The sequence below is a fragment of the Pongo pygmaeus genome, chromosome 2 (genome assembly GCF_028885625.2).
Source record: "Pongo pygmaeus isolate AG05252 chromosome 2, NHGRI_mPonPyg2-v2.0_pri, whole genome shotgun sequence".
Classification (NCBI taxonomy): domain Eukaryota; kingdom Metazoa; phylum Chordata; class Mammalia; order Primates; family Hominidae; genus Pongo; species Pongo pygmaeus.
In genome coordinates, this window is record NC_085930.1 from 89,886,015 (window position 1) to 89,903,418 (window position 17,404).

Here is a 17,404-nt window from a genome sequence, read left to right on the forward strand (position 1 = left end):
AAAACATTATTTCTTCCTTCTCTATTTAGGCTCTAACACTGTATGACATTTGGGAGTGATCGTATTTTAGTAGCCATTTTCAGGTGACATGTATTGAGCATTTGCCATAAGCTGGGCATGATGCTAAGTATTTTTTTTATAGATTATCTCACTGAATTGTTTCAACAGTATTGAGGTCTGTTGTACAATTATCCCCATTTTACAGATGATAAAACTAAGGATTACAAAGTTTACCTCAGCTCCCAGTATTTGTAGTATCTGGATATCTTACCTACATTTTAGTGTTACTGTAAAATTATAGCCAAAGTGCTTTGAAGATAGTAAATTTGTTACCAAGGTAGAGAATATGACTATTATTTCCTGACTCATTTGCTTCTAGAGGTCATTTATTGTGGTATGTGTCTGGCTCCTACTCCAAAACCTATGTTTGCCCAGTAAAGTGTGTTCTCTGAGTCATGTTTCTACTACATCATTCTCCAAACCCTCTATTCATAACTGATGAGACTAAGATGGGCATCTGGCCTAAGGTGGGCAAAGCAGATTCTCTCTACCAGAAATTTGCAATTGGACCTGAGTGATTTTCATTCAGTCCAAGCCGTTCAGTCTTTAAAAAATACATATAAACTTAGAAACTGCAGAGTGGCTATCTTCTGCTGTGTGGATGAAAGAAAAGAAATAAAGTTTCATCTGAAAAGAGAGAATAATGTAACAAACATGCAGAAAGGGACAGGGACACAGAAAGAAAGAGAGATGAGAGATGGAGGATGAGAACTGTCCAGCTTCCTGACAGTCTTCCAGTTCTTGGCTGTTGGGTTTTGCCCTGGGAAGACACACTTTTAATGTCTTTCCAACTATTTTCAGTTTTTGCATAAGCTAGCTCAATATGATTTGAAGCCAAACAATTAGTAATAAAAATATTGTGTTTTGGTTGATTAATGTCCTTTCCCCTGCTTTTGGTAATAGAGATCTGATTTTCTTTGCAGAGCCAAGTTTCAGTCAAACGGCTTGAGCTCTGTCCTGGAACTTTGCATTTTGAGCAGAGCAATGCAAGGTTAGGTAAAACTTTCCACTAATGGCAACTCTTTATTTGGTACTGAACATCTAGAACTCTCATTCTGCTCTAGATTCTGCTCTTTCTGGAACCTGTTTCTTCAGGTTTCATCAAGTTGTATGAGCTACTTAATATCTTTCCAAATACTTTTTTCCTGTTGTAGTTAAAATCAGCTTTGATTATTCTAATGCGTACACACATTGGTACCAGAAGTGGACTGCAAAAACAGATTTTAGGGATATGAGGATTGGTTTGCCTTAGCCAGTTTGAACTGAATTTTCTGTCACTAGGAACTAGAAGACTGTTAACTGATATGGATACATCACTACACGACCACTGGACCTGTCCTTTCACACACATCACATTATTTGGTTTCAATTCATTCTTTATTTTGGTTTTAGGAGACACGTCACATTGTTTTTGATTCATAATTTCTATCTTTTAGTCTAAAAATTATTAGATATATCAGAAGTGGAATTAGAATAACCATGCAGAATGTCATAATTTATTGGGAGATTAATTATTAAACTAACAAACATATCAAGCAATTTTATTTTTGTCCTGTTAGATTTTGAGATCAGGGTTGTAATAACTTTCATTAAATACTGTCTATAAACAAACTACAGAAGTATAAGTAAATATGGTAACATATACCTCAAAGTATTCATTTACAAGTGTGGTCAGCAATGAATAAAAATGATTGTGAGACCCTAATGCAGAGTTTATTTTCATGGTTACTATCTCACCAAAGCAGAAATCACAGTCCAGTCAGAGTAGCAACCCTTTTTCTCTTCTTAAGTGCCTTCGCAGACTGAATTTCAGAAAGCTGTAGAAACACAGGTTAATCTTGAAGCAAAGATAATTATTTCTAGGGTGTGCTAAAGAATGTGCTTTCAGCAAACACTGCTGAGCCTTCTATTCTTCGATAACTGCTGCTTTTTGCTGCCATTATAGCTTATGTATTTCTCAGATACAGCTTCTTTCTTTGGAATAATACAAGTTCTTACACTTATAAATTAAAAATCCAATTTAGTGTCCCTGCTAACTGTCAGATTTTCTCTTTTCTTGTAAGAGCCATAACTCTTGATGATAACATTTGACTTTGTTCAACTAATACAGTGCAGCTTTTCCGAAGTTATAAAGTAACTAAACCACAAGCATGGAGAAAATTCAAAAATTACCATAGCTATTATAAGTACTTTTTTACATTATGAATTTCTTTTTTCACCCTACTAGGTCTTTGTATTTTTCTCTAATCAGTTGGGTGTATTCTAACTACACGTGGCTTGAACAGTGTTTTCTCCCAGGAACTTGTATGCCCTCAAATATTCCTTTTAACTTTTGTCTGGCTTCAACCTTAAAGTTCAGTTTTTTTTTGTTTTTGTTTTTGAGACCGAGTCTTACTCTGTTGCCCAGGCTTGGGTGCAGTGGCCTGATCTTGGCTCACTGCAACCTCCGCCTCCAGGGTTCAAGTGATTCTCATGCCTCAGCCTTCCGAGTAGCTGGGACTATAGGCATGTGCCACCATGCCTGGCTAGTTTTTTTTTTTTTGTATTTTTAGTAGAGACAGGGTTTCACCATATTGGCCAGGCTGGTCTTGAACTCCTGATCTCAGGTGATCCTCCCACCTTGGCCTCCTAAATTGCTGGGATTATAGGCGTGAGCCATTGTGTCCGGCCAAAGTTCAGATTTTATATTTGCTTCTGGCTTAGAGTTTCAACTGGACTGTCACCTAAGCAGCAGCTGCCAGTACCTGCGGGGTTCTTAATAAAAACTCCTTAATCAGCAACATTACAAATGATGGATTCTGACAATAAAAAACCTGAGGGCCAAGTGATCATCCTGCACCTAAGGTGAAGTGTCTTACCTTTTGATTGGCCTGGTTTTGTAGGCAACGATTTTCAAGATGACTTCTGAGATGTTTTTCTTATTATTTTGACTGGCAAACAAAGATATGAACAGTAAAGCATAGATGAAAAATACTTACCACAGAAGTGTTTAAGCTTGACATAACAGGGCTGTGGATAGCCATGCATTTGTTGGATGGCTGTTTGCAAGCTGACATTAGTAGCAATACTTCCTTGGGATCTGTTGCAACTTTGACGTCAGACAGTCCTTTTGCCCAAGCTGATGAACCCACCAACCACAAAAACGAAAAGACTACAGTGACAATGAAGTCCTACAGAAACAAATCAGAATAGAAAATGGTAAAAGAAAATGTGAGTTCTAGAAACAAGTTGATTTGTTTATATAACTATTTGGTTTGCCTTTTGGAAAATTTTAAGATCCCATAGCACTGGAAACAGGGAAAACATTTAGAAAAACAAATAAAAGAAAGCTTTATGATATTATATTTATCTTTCTATAAAATAAATAATAATTATATTTATTAAATGCTTACTATATCCCAGGAATGATGCTAAGGACTTTATAACCCACACCTAATTGTTCCTACAACAGCCCTGTAAGGAATGGTACATCATCCTATTTGCAGATGTCAAACTAACATAGAGAATGGTTGAATAGCTTGTTTGAGACTTCACAGATAATTCATGATGGCATCAGGATTCAAATCCAGGCAACCTGAATGAATACTGAGTCCAAGTTCTTAACCATGCAGCTGTCATAATTCCAAATCTTTAGACAGATCTGCTAATTGTTTAAGATTCTTGGATGGCAATGTTCACTCATTCATTCATTCATTCATTTGTTCACTTAACAAACCAATGTGTTATCTATATGTTATTGGTTAACCAATATGTTAACCAATGTGGAACTATGTTATGTGGAAGACAATAAGAGCTGTAATGTTTTTGAGTGTCTGCTATGGGTGAGAGGTTTTGTATAAAATTATTCTTATAATAATCATATTAAACAGTATTCTTATGCCCATTTTAAAGAGGAGAAAGCTGAAACTCTCAGATAAAAGGTAACACATAGAAAGTTGCAGAGCCAGAATTCAAATCTAGGTCTGTCTGACCCTGAAAATCATCTGCTGTTCGCAGTGGAAAGAAGCTTTTATCCATATCAAACGAAATTTCTAGGATGTAATGGGATGAGTATTGTAGAGACCATCTCCAAACTTCTGATGATGAGGGCTACATCTCTCATTCTTCCTCATGACTTGAGTGGGGTGGCAGGTGGGAGAGACTGTCTAAGATTTAGACCATTAGAACATAGTATAAAAAAAATTCAGATTGACTATATATATGTTTGACTATTGTAAAAATGTTGCATGCTGCTTACCTAAAATAATAAAAATGCTGACCAGGAAAGAAAAAAAGTATATTTGATATGCCAACAGAAACAGTTTGCCCTTTTGTTCTTAATAATAACCTCCTCAAGTAGAAAATTTGGCATGTGTTTCTTTCCTGCCCGAGGACATAGTGCATCTGACTTGCTCTGTATCTTGCTCTCATGGTGTGGCTGAATTACTTTTCATCATGATCCCATGATCTACACAGAGGGAGCTTTTACACTCTAAAGATGCTGTGGTGCCAGACATTTGTTAGGTGTGATCTTTGTGGAGAATGTTCTGGAAGGTCGCACTACTAAGAGTGGCTGAATCTTCTGCAAGTCACTCCATCCAGTGGCTGTTGTTGTGAATTATGTAACTCACCAGTTTACCTTTTTTCATGTTGGCTCCAGAAAACTAAGGGCCAATGTGTGACCCATTCATAGGGTTTTGATGGCATGGGTATTTTAACCGGATTCCTTATTTGGTTTTATATTCCCTTTCTTCTTTTTACTTTTCATTTTCGTTCAATTACACCTTGGTTTTTAAATGTCCTTATGAGCCTTTCTGAGATGAGGGAGAGGTATAAACAAGCAAACAAATACAATATCTACAGCTGTTTCAACAGTAATACAAACATTTGGAATAAAGAAACTCAAGTGTTTGGATCTGAATTTGAAATTGGAGGAATAGTTACAAATAAATAAGCCAGATTGACTGTGACAAATCATGACTTTCTGTTCATGTTCAATCTGGTACCTTCATTCATTCATGCTTTTATTCAAATAGTAATTTTTGAGTAATGTGCTGAGTATTGAGGAAGGTCTTACAGAGGATTAAAAAATGCAAAATATGAGCTCTGTTCTCTTGATATTATGTATTTGTTAGGGCCCACAGTTACTTTAAAGCATTACCTATAGTATGATGGTTTTCATTATTTATATTCATCACAATTAGAAATAGACTTGTAGAAAGGCCCATAGAATGGGGAAACACTTAAAATAGAATAGTCATGTGAAGACCTTTCAATTGGAAATTGGAGAAAACTATGTTAGATTTATTCGTTCAAATAATAATATTCATACGTAACATTTATTGAGTGCTTATTATGTGTCAAGTATTATTCCAAGTTTATGTGTTTTGACTCATTTAATCCTGACAACTGCACCATGAAATAGATACCAATCCTGACCCCATTTTGTAGTTGAGGAAATGGAGACACCAAAGGTTAAACAAATTGCTTGAAGTCATGAATTAATAAGTGGAGGAGCAAGGATTCTAAGGCTGGCCATCTGCCTTATGGAATACTGATCTTCCTATTTAAAATGAAGACACTAAGAAGTTTTTTTAAGTTGGTTTTGACTATAATCCCAGCGTTTTGGGAGGCCAAGGCAGGACGATTGTTTGAACCCAGGAGTTCAAGACCAGCCTAGGCAACACAGTGAGACTTCATCACTACAAAAAATTAAAAAATTAGCTGGACATGGTGGGGCATGACTGTAGTCCTATCAACCTGTGAGCCTGAGGTGGGAGGATCACCTGATCCCAGGGGTTTGAAGTTGCAGTGAGCTACGATTGCATCACTGCACTCCAGCCAGTTCAGCCTGGGCAACAGGATGAGATCTCATTGCTAAAAAAAAAAAAAAGAAAAAAGGATTTGAGGTCCCGCTTAATTTAAATAGAAAAAATAGTAAGAAGTCATTTTCCATAAACAAGCTTCTGATTGAAGTCAAGGATCTATATCTTCGGAATAAATATGGTATTTTAAGAAGCTGGTTCAACCTTTTATCCCTTAGTGCCATTTTGTAAACAGGCATCAGTAATATAACTAAGTTTCTCTAATCTGAGTTAAAAGTTCAGACTTTGTCATTAGGCAGACCTGGGTTTTAGTCCTTACTTTGACACTTACTACCTGTTACCCGTGTGTCCATTTGCTAGACTACTTGAGGCCTCAGTTTACCTCTCTGTAAGTTGAAATAATAACAGTAACCCTCTTGTAGGATGATAGTGAGGATAAAATAAGTTAGTATAGATCAAATGTTTAGCACAATGCCTGGTAAATAGTGAGTGACAAATAAATGTAAACTTTTATATCACAAATGAAAGCAATAATGACAGCAACAACAATAATATAAATCATATAAGGCTATGGAGCAGGAACCTACATGCCCCATAGCAGAGACCTATGATCACTCCAGCTGCATAGGCCCTCTGTCTGCTGCTCAAACTCACCAAGAACATGTGTAGCTTAAAGGTTTACCCTGGGCACTCCCATCCCTTGGGACCCACATGGCTCCTTCTTTCTTTCTTCAAATCAATGCTCAAATTTCATTGTATCATGATGCTTTCTTGCCCACCACATATAAATAGCATCCTATGTTAAATTCCCTATGTTCCTTTTCCAGTTTCATTTTTCTCAGTTTCATGTTCACCAACTGGTACATTATATATTTACTTGCTTGTATCTTGTGGGCAGATTTTTGCCTATGATGTTCATTACTGTCTGCCCATCACAAAGAATGGTGCCTGACACATAGCAGCTGCTCAATAAATATTTCTGAAATGAAATGTTTCTGATAGACTGAAGTGGAAATAGCAGTGTAGAAACCTTTGCACACAGGCCAGGGCCTTTGCACTTGCTGTTCCCTCTGTCCAGAATTCCTTTCCTATCCCTTAGAGCCATCATGTAGAAGGGCACATTCCTGTCTCGGGGACTTCACACTTGCTATTCCCTTGGCCCAGAATTCCTTTCTTATCCCTTGTAGCCATATGACCTGCTTTATCACCTTAATTGGTCCTCATTAATGGTCCCCTCCCCAGATAGACTTCCCTGAGCCCTGCAATTAAAATGTACACCTTTCTCTCTATTCCCTTATTCTTTTTTGCTCAGCACTTTTCACAATTTGGAACGGTTTACTTGCCTACTTCTTCCAATATGATGTTAGTTCCATGGATGCAAGGATTTTGACTACCTAGCTCATTTCTGGTTCTTGGCAGAGAGGTGCCATCAACATTTGTTGAGTGAAAGAATGAATGAAGGAATATATAAAATGATCCCAATTTTGTTAAAATATATATATTTATGTATATAACATTACATAAGAATATATCAAGTGGCAATGGTAGAATTAGAGATTACTTTTCTTTTACATAAGCTTATGTATGTAAAAACTCATTTTATAATTAGAGCAAATGATCAAGGCACTGGCCAATGGTTTTCCCAAACAAAACTTCACATGGCAAAATTTGCCCTTACAATAGCAACAAGATTTTAATTAGACCAAATAATAATGTAATTAAAATTGAGAATTTTTACTATCCTACGTAAATTTTTGAAAATCATATCAACCACGTTCATGTACCACAGAGCAATAAAAACAGAAATCAGTGCTAAGAAAATCACTCAAAATAATACAATTAGATGGAAATTAAACAACCTGCTCCTGGATAACTTCTAGGTAAATAATGGAATCTAGGCAGACATCAATAAATTATTCAAAGATTAGAACAAAGACACAACATACCAGAATCTCTGGGACACAGCAAAAGCAGTGTTAAGAGGGAAGTTTATAGCACTAAACACCCACATCAAAAAGTTATGAAGATCTCAAATTAACAACCTAATATCACAACTAGAGGAACTAGGGAAACAAGAGCAAACCATCTCCAAGCCAGCAGAAGACAAGAAATAATTGAAATCAGAGCTGAACTGAAGGAAATGGGATGTGAAAAACCATACAAAAGATCAATGAATCTTAAAGGTGGTTTTTTGAAAGAATTAATAAAATAGATAGACTGGTAGCTAGACTTGTAAAGAAAAAAATAGAAGTTCCAAATAAACACAATCAGAAATGACAAAGGGGATATTACCACTGGCTCCACAAAAATGGAGTGGAGAAACTACTCAGAAACTACTATGAAAACCTCTATACACACAAACTAGAAAACCTAGAAGAAATGGACAAATTCCTGGAAATTTCCCAAGATTGAACCAGGAGGAAAATGAATCCCTGAACGGACTAATAATGACTTCTGAAATTGAATCAGTAATAAAAGGCCTGCCAACCAGTAAAAGCCTGGGACCAGATGGAATCACAACCAAACTCTACCAGATGTATAAAGAATTGGGACCATTCCTACCAAAACTATTCCAAAAAACTGGGGAGGAGGGACTCTTCCCCAACTCATCCCATGAGGCCAACATTATCCTGATAACAAAACCAGGCAGAGACACAATTAAAAAAGAAAACACTGTTCATCAGGCCAATATCCTTGATGAACATAGATGCAAAAATCCTCAACAAAATACTAGCAAATTGAATCCAGCAGCACATCAAAAAGCCAATTCACCATGATCAAGCAGGCTTTATCCCTGGGATGCAAGGTTGGTTCTACATACACAAATCAATAAATGTGATTTACCAAATAAACAGAAATAAAAATAAAAATAAAAACCACATGATCATCTCATTAGATGCAGAAAATGCTTTCAATAAAATTCAACATCCCTTCATGTTAAGAACCCTCAACAAACTAGGCATTGAAGAAACATACTTCAAAGTAGTAAGAGCCATCTATGACAAACCCACAGCCAACATCATACTGAATATACAAAAGCTGGAAGTATTCCCCTTGAAAACCAGAACAAGACAAGAATGCCCTCTCTAACCACTGCTATTCAGCGTTGTGTGGGAAGTCCTAGCCAGAGCAATCAGGCAAGAGAAAGAAATGAAATGCATCCAAATAGGAAGAGAGGAAGTCAAACTATCCCCTTTGCAGATGATATAATTCTGTACATGGAAAGTCTCATAGTCTCTGCTCAGAAGCTCCTTTATCTGACAGACAACTTCGGCAAAGTTTTAGGATACAAAATCAGTGTACAAATATCAGTAGCATTTCCATACACCAATAACATCCAAGCTGAAAGCCAAATCAAGAACACAAGCTCACTCACAGTAATCACAAAAAGAATAAAATACCTAGAAATACAGCAAATCAGGGAGATGAAAAATCTCTACAATGAGAATTACAAAACACTGCTGAAATAAATCAGAGATGACACAAACAAATGGAAAAACATTCCATGCTCATGGAGAGGAAGAATCCATATTGTTAAAATAGCAATACTGCCCAAAGCAATTTATAGATTCAATGCTATTCTTATCAAACTACCAATGACATTCTTTACAAGATTAAAACAAAACTATTTTAAAATTAATATGGAAAAAATGAGCCTGAATGACCAAGGCAATTCTAACCAAAAAGAACAAAGCTGGAGGTATTACTTTACCCAACTTCAAACTATACTATGAGGCTACAGTAACCAAAACAACATGGTACTGTTATAAAAACAGACACATAGACCAATAGAACAGAGTAGAGAGCCTAGAAATAATTTCACACACCTACAACCATCTGATCTTTGACAAAATTGAGAAAAGCAAGGAATGAGGAAAGAACTGCCTATTCAATAAATGGTGCTAGGATAAGTGGCTAGCCCTATGCAGAAGATTAAAACTGGACACTTTTCTTACACCATATACAAAAACAACTCAAGATGGATTAAAGACTTAAATGTAAAACCCAAAACTATAAAAGTCCCAGAAGATAACCTAGGAAATGCATCCTGGACATAAGAGCTGGCAGAGATTTCATGATGACAACGCCAAAAGCAATTGTGATAAAAACAAAAACTGACAAATGGGAACTAGTTAAACTAAAGAGCTTTTGGACAGCAGAAGAAACTGTCAACAGAGTAAACAGAAAACTTACAAAATGGGAGAAAATATTTGCAGACTGTGCATCTGTCAAAAGTCTAGTATCCAGCATCTATAAGGAACTTAAACAAATCAACAATCAAAAAACAAAGAACCCCGTTAAAAAGTGGGCAAAGGACATGAACAGACACTTTCAAAAGAAGGCATACATATGGCCAAGAAGCATTGAAAAAGTGCCCAACATCACTAATCATTAGAGAAATGTAAATCAAAACCACAAAGAGATACCATCTCACACTGGTCAGAATGGCTATTATTAAAAAGTAAAAACAAAACAAAACAAAACAAACCAAAAAACAGATACTGGCAAGGTTGCAGAGAAAAAGGAATGCTAATACGCTGTTGGTGGGAGCGTAAACTAGTTCAACCATTGTGGAAAGCAGTGTGGAGATTCCTTAAAGAGCTAAAAACAGAACTACCATTCAATCCAGCAATCTCATTATTGGGTATATACCCAAAGGAGTATAAATCATTCTACCATAAAGACACATGTATGTGAATGTTCACTGCCACACTATTCGCAATAGCAAAGACATGGAATCAACCTAAATGCCCATCAACAGTAGACTAGATAAAGGAAATGTGGTACGTATACAGGACAGAATACTATGCAGCCGTAAAAAAGAATGAGATCATGTCCTTTGTAGCAACATGGATGGAGCTGGAGACCATAATCCTAAGCAAACTAACACAGGAACAGAAAACCAAGTACTGCATATTCTCACTTAAAAGTGGGAGCTAAAAATTAAAGTACATATGGACACAAAGAAGGGAACAACAGACACCAGGGTCTACTTGAGGGTGGAGGGTGGGAGGAAGGTGAGGATCAAAAAACTACCTTTTGGGTTCTATTACCTTGATGACAAAATAATTGGTACACCAAACCCCCATGACATGCAATTTACCTATACAACGAATCTGCACATGTACCTCTGAACATAAAATAAAAGTTAAAAAAAAGAATTGAGAATTTTTACATCAAAGGGTTTCAGACAGTAGCCTCATGACAGGTTTTCTTTTCTTTTTTTTTTTTTTTTTGAGACAGAGTTTTGCTCTTGTTGCCCAGGCTGGAGTGCAATGGCACGATCTCGGCTCACTGTAACCTCCACCTCCCAGGTTCAAGTGATTCTCCTGCCTCAGCCTTCCCAAGCAGCTGGGATTATAGCCATGTGCCACCAAGCCCGGCTAATTTTGTATTTTTAGTAGAGATGGGGTTTCTCCGTGTGGGTAAGGCTGGTCTCAAACTCCCGACCTCAGGTTATCTGCCCACCTCAGCCTCCCAAAGTGCTGGGATTATAGGTGCGAGCCACTGCATCCGGCCGTGGCAGGTTTTCTTTAACTGAGCAAAGTATGGTGATGGGGAGACTAGGTCAAAAATTCTGAAGAATATATAAGCCTGAACTTCTGTATTTTTTGGCTTTGGGTATTGTATTAGTCCTTTCTCATGTTGCTATGAAGAACTGCCAGAGACTGGGTGATTTATAAAGGAAAGAGGTTAAATTGACTCAGAGTTCTGCATTCCTGGGGAGGCCTCAAGAAACTTACAATCATGGCAGAAGGTGAAGGGGAAGCAAGGCATCTTCTTCACAAAGCAGTAGGAAGGAGAAGTGAAAGCAGGGGAAATGCCAGATGCTTATAAAACCATCAGATCTCATAAGACTCACTCATTAACATGAGAACAGCATGGAGAAAGTACCCCCATGATCCAGTTACCTCCATCTGGACCTGTCCTTGACACATGGGGATTATGGCAGTTAGGGGATTAAAATTCAAGATGAGATTTTGGGTGGGGACACAACCAAACCATATTAAGCATAAACCTGAGTTTGAGGATACCTTGCAGAAAGTGAGATGTGGGAACAAATAACCTGACACCACTTCCCTACATTGTCCCACCTCCTGCTGAGGCTCCCCACTGGCCAAACCCAGCTGGTATCCAGAGGGCAGGGAGCCCATTGATTTGACCCATGCCTGTCCCCTCCTGGCACAGAGCATGATGTAGAAGGGCAGAGAGGAGATCAGAAGCCCTCCAGAGCTGGTGGCTGTTTTAGGAGCAGCAGCAGTAGCTGCTGTCCGTATTTACTGAGTGCTTCCTATACGCCAGCACTCTGCTAAGTGCTTACCAACATCATTCATCTTATGACGTAGGTACTACATTATCCCCATTTTACTTATGAGGAAGCTAAAGCATAGACAGCTTAAATACTTTCCTTATAATTAATGGCTGGCTTGACTACCACAGCTTATCACAAGCTTTCCAAAAATTTGGGAGACAGATGATTTTTGGTATATTTTATGTGAATAATAACTTTAATTGATGTTCTCTAAATTTTAGTCAGTTTGGTACTACCTAAACAATTTTGATTTTGAACACATATCTCCTGTGTTATTGCTTAATATTTCATTTAAAGCAAATTATGCTTTTTACATAGCTATCTTAGAAATTATGTGTACTACTTAGAAATTATATGTGTACTATAAATAAATGTTAAACCAATATAGCTTCTCACAGATAGAAGAAAATTGCAAGCATAAATACTATACAGTAAAAATAAAATATCTTAAATTCTAGCTGGAGATGGTTGTCCAAGGCTTTGGAGCCTAGAATTTTTGTACTGGGAGATTAACTTGTGTTAGAGGAGTATTAATGAAATACAGTCATCTGTCACTTAACCGACAGGGATATGTTCTGAAAAAAAGGTGATTTCATCATTGTGTGAACATCATAGGGTGCACTTACCCAAACCTAGATGGTCTAGCCTACCATATGCTTAGGCTATGTGGTACGGCCTATGCTCCCAGGCTACAAACCTGTACAGCATGTGAATGTTCTGATTACTGCAGGCAATTGTAACATGATGATGATAAGTATTTGTGTATCTAAACACATCTACACATAGAAAAGGTACAGTAAAAATATAGTATAAAGGATAAAAAATAGTACACTTAGATAGGGCAGTTACCATGAACAGAACTTGCAGCACTGGAAGTTGAATGTGAAGGCCTAGGACAGACATTATTGTGCACTACTGTAGACTTTATAAATTCTGTATGATTAGACTACACTAAATTAATTTTTAAAATAGAGTGATTAAGCTACCATAACATTATGATGGCTATGATGTCACCAGGGGATAGGACTTTTTCAGCTTCATTATAATCTAATGGGACCACCGTCATATATTGTTGGTGATCCATTGCTGACCAAAACATCAATAATGGGGTACCTGACTGTACTAGCATGACCTAAGCAGAAGGCTTGCAGTTAAATTGAATAGGGGATAACTTTCTCATTCATGTTATTTAATGCTATGTAATGGTCTGCCTAAGTAGTATCAGGAGAAGTAAATGGCTCACACTTGAGAAGTGAATTCCTTCTGATGGTTCTAACAAGAATCCAATTGTTTACAAATATGATCCCTGTCTGTCTAACAGAGATAGTGTGGATATGGAAGATACATTTTTAACATTTACTGCTAGGTTATCATACATACATTAGGCCTTTGAAGACCTTTTCTGCTTGCTTTTCTTGTGTTATTTATTCCCATAGAGTGAAGAAGCTGCCCTTCAAAATGTGCTTCAGTGCTTCCAAAAGGCGCTCATACTTATATTCTATGTGGTCCCCATAAAACCCCAAAAATAGTCAGAGGAGGCATCACTGGCCTTATACTACAGATGAAGAAACTGCGGCCAAGAGTATTAAGAGATTTATTTGCCCATAGTTCATTACATGGTTCATAAATGTACTCTGAGCTATTCATCTCAATCGGCACCTAAAGAACTTTGACATGAAACCTGGATGTGTTTCTGCAATATGTTTTAAGTATCTGTTCAGTGAACCAAGAAACAGCTTCCTCAATCAAGGAAGCAGCCTGGTTTAATGTTGGCTGGGTGGTTTGTTTCCATTTAGTTTGTTGCCCTCACTTCTCATAAGTTGCTGTTAGCAAACATATTTTTTGCTAAATGTAATTAATAGTATGAATCTGGGTGTCTGGGATCACCCTGGGGTAAAGAAAAGGGGGTCATCTTTGGTGACAGAAAATTTAGCATTTCAGAACCAGGTAAACCTGTCTCCATCTCTTTCTAATAGTGGCACAAGCAACTTCACTGGATATTGATAAAAATAAGCAAATATTCAATTTCTACCTATTAGTACATATAACCAATATTTTAATCCAATGACTTTATTGTCTGTTTTGGCTACTTGATGGCTTTGTTATTTATTTCTGTTGCTGACGCTTATACAGAGAGACTACACTAGAAAGTGGACAGTCCAGAGAATCACACTGTAAATGGATCACTTTGCTAATTCAGCCTCCAAGAATTTTAGAATGACACTATGGATCAGGAAACACAGAAAGCAAATAGCAAGAGGCAGCTCAGCTAGGGGCAGAGCTTTGGACTTGTCTTGGAAGGCAGCTAAAAAATAGATAGAACAAATTTCTGTTCTATTCACTTATGAGATTGTTGCATTATTTCATTTGAAGTATTAATAATAACGACACCCGACTTCCAGAGAGCACCTACAGTTTTCAACGAAGATCGTGTGACCTTCACAACAGCTGTGTGAGGGAGATTAGATTCAGTGATGTGTCCAAGTTCTCACAGGTAACCGAGATTTGAATTGAGGACATTGGGTTCCCTGTTTAGTGAGTGTTTTTTCCTTATGCCCAGGTTTTCTGAAGTTTGGGTTGCCTATCCTGGTAGGAACGAGCAATAAACAATATTGCTACATCCCTACATAGGGAGAAAGGCGTTCTCCTTCCCAACTTCCTTTCAATCTGACTAGTAAAGTCTCAGTTGGGTGCTACACCATTTTCAATGCTTAGTTAACAAGTGCTAATCTTTTCATTTTTTTTTGTCAAAGAAAACTGGCTCCAGGCTCAGATCCTTCAAGTAAGCAATGGTATACCTATGTAGCTAGAATACAGCACTGTTTATTTTCTATTGATTCATTTGTATGTTTGTCTTCTAACTATGTTAATAATGCTGGATTTATATTCAATGGTGGTCCAGGGTCTTATTCAAAAATACATTTATTTAAATTTTAAAAATGACTTAATTTAAAGAATAATAATTGTGGCCCTGGCGGTAAGAGCAGGGAATGAGGACGCCTGAAGAAATCTAATGCAAGCCACAAATAGGAGCTGCATATGTAATTTTAAGCTTTAGAGTAGCCACAGTTAAAAAAAAGCAAAGAGAAATTGATGCAATTAATTATATTAATATATAACATATTAATACAACAAACCCCAATACATCAAAATTATTATTTCATATAATCAATCTAAAATTATTAGTATGCCATTTTACTTTTTTGGTACTAAGTCTTTGAAACACGATGTGTATTTTACACTTACAGTACATCTTAACTCATAATAACCACATTTCAGTGCTCAATAACCACATGTTACTAGTGCTATCCTATTGGACAGCGTAGTTCTAATCCACAATTAACAAATGGAAGCACATTTATACCCATGGTCAAGTGACAGTGACGCCCCTTTTCCTGTTTGGGTTCATTGATGCCACACTTCCTTTTGGTAGTTTGGTCCGAGATGGTCCAAAGCTAAGCCATCCCACAGCTTAGCTTTGATAAGGCCAGCATGCCTCCCACATTCCTCTTGGCCTGTAGAGTCCCATAGTTGGGTTTATATGATCACCCAATTCATTGCCTCAGTGGTCTGGTCTGAAAGCAAATCAATGTGACCAAAGGGAGGCTTGGGCCGTCTGTGTTGGCAGCCCAAAGAAGGAGGTGGGTGGCCCACAGGGGCAATCCTGCCAATCATGAGCTGCATTTTGTTAGGTGTAGGGGGAAATGCTGACTTGACCACTCTGTTAACAAGACATGGCAGGCTAGTGGCTGGTAGATGATGAAATAAGGAGGATGAGAGAGGGGAGGAGCAGAACAGGGAAGAGAAAAAGGGAGAGGGGGAGACAGGAAGAGGATAGGGAAGAGAAAGTGGAGGGGGAAGGGGGAGTGTTAGGGGAAGGAGAAGGGGGAGGAGGGGGAAGGAAGTAAAGAAAGGGAAGAGAAGAAGGGGGAAGGAATTGAGGATGAGGAGAGTGAGGAGAGGGGAGCACGAAGAAGGGAGAATGAAGAGAAAAAAGAGGAGGAGGAGGCAGCTGCAGTGTCTGAGAGTAGGAAGAGAGCTCCCTCTCTCCTCCAAAGGAGGAGAAAGAAAAGAGAGGAATAGAAGATGCAGAGGTCCCACCACCATCAGGCACTTATCACACACTAGGTACCATGCAAAATGCTTTATATGCACCGTTTCTTTTACTTTTATAACAACTCTATGAAGCAGATATTACTACTGTTTGTATTTTATGAGTAAGAACACAAACCCAGTTTCTGGAGGTAAATGAAATGAGTTTAGACCAGATTGGAGTTTTTGGTCCCAGGAGACCAGTCCCTCTTCTTCCTGACATTGAGTGTGCTTAGACAAATCCCACTAATCCCCTAGACTTTGTAATCTTTAATGACAAATCCACTGGCAAAGTGGCTTAAACCTGCTAGGTGAGCTCTAGACCCCACTGAAAGCCAGGCCTGCTTAGGCCTGGTGTTTTAAACAAGCAAAAGGAATTCTGGGGTAAGAGTGGTCAAGCCATCAAGTTTGCTTATCTTTACTAGAGAGGAGAAATTGAAGTCAGAAAGTCTCTAATCATATGCAAGTGGCCAGCTCCAAGGAGCTTGGCATGTGAGTTAGCGCTTTTCCATTTTGGATGAGAACTTCCCACCCTGTTGGTCTTTTTGATGGTTATCACCCATCTAATAAGCCAAGGACTCTGGGTAGCAGCCGCTTCATTTGCAAAACACTTACTTGGAAAAGTGCCTCTGAATTGCCTCTGGTTCACAACCTACCTCAGTTTTTCTTTCCGACATCCAAGAGCTGGAGGCTCCAATTTATCCCTTACTTGGGGTCTGTGTGCCTCCTCCAAGCACAGTTTTCTGTGAGCCCAGGCAGAGCTCTCTGCAGGAAGAGGCCCACAGAAGTGGTAAGGGACAGAACACCAGGCTGCCTATATTTTCAATATTGTCATAGCTGGAATAAATTTCAATTAATATTATTGCTGTTATATTTTTAATTGGGAGGTAGCAGTTTCTAAGGAGATGATTTTGTGACCCCTTCAAGAGATGATCATGATGATAATGATGATAGTGACAATGGTGGTGTTGGTAATGGTGATGATGGTGAGAGCTGCCAACACTTAGAGAACACTTAATGAAGTTTTACATATATTTGCTTCTTTAATTTCCCAACAACTCTTTTGGTGTAGATACTATTGTAATCCCATTTTATAGTTGGGATAAATTACTTAAACCCAGTTTGAAAGGTGCAC

At 37.9% G+C, this 17,404-nt stretch overlaps 1 protein-coding gene across 2 annotated transcripts in view; it reads right to left on the reverse strand.

The window, feature by feature from the left end:
- SYNPR (synaptoporin) overlaps positions 1–17,404 on the reverse strand; it is a 341,046-nt gene that overhangs the window by 4,673 nt on the left and 318,969 nt on the right. For both annotated transcript variants that reach the window (XM_054483339.2, XM_054483340.2), the window contains one exon: positions 3,039–3,230. In XM_054483339.2, coding sequence (XP_054339314.1) covers positions 3,039–3,230 — 192 coding nt within the window. The remainder of the gene's footprint in view (positions 1–3,038; positions 3,231–17,404) is intronic.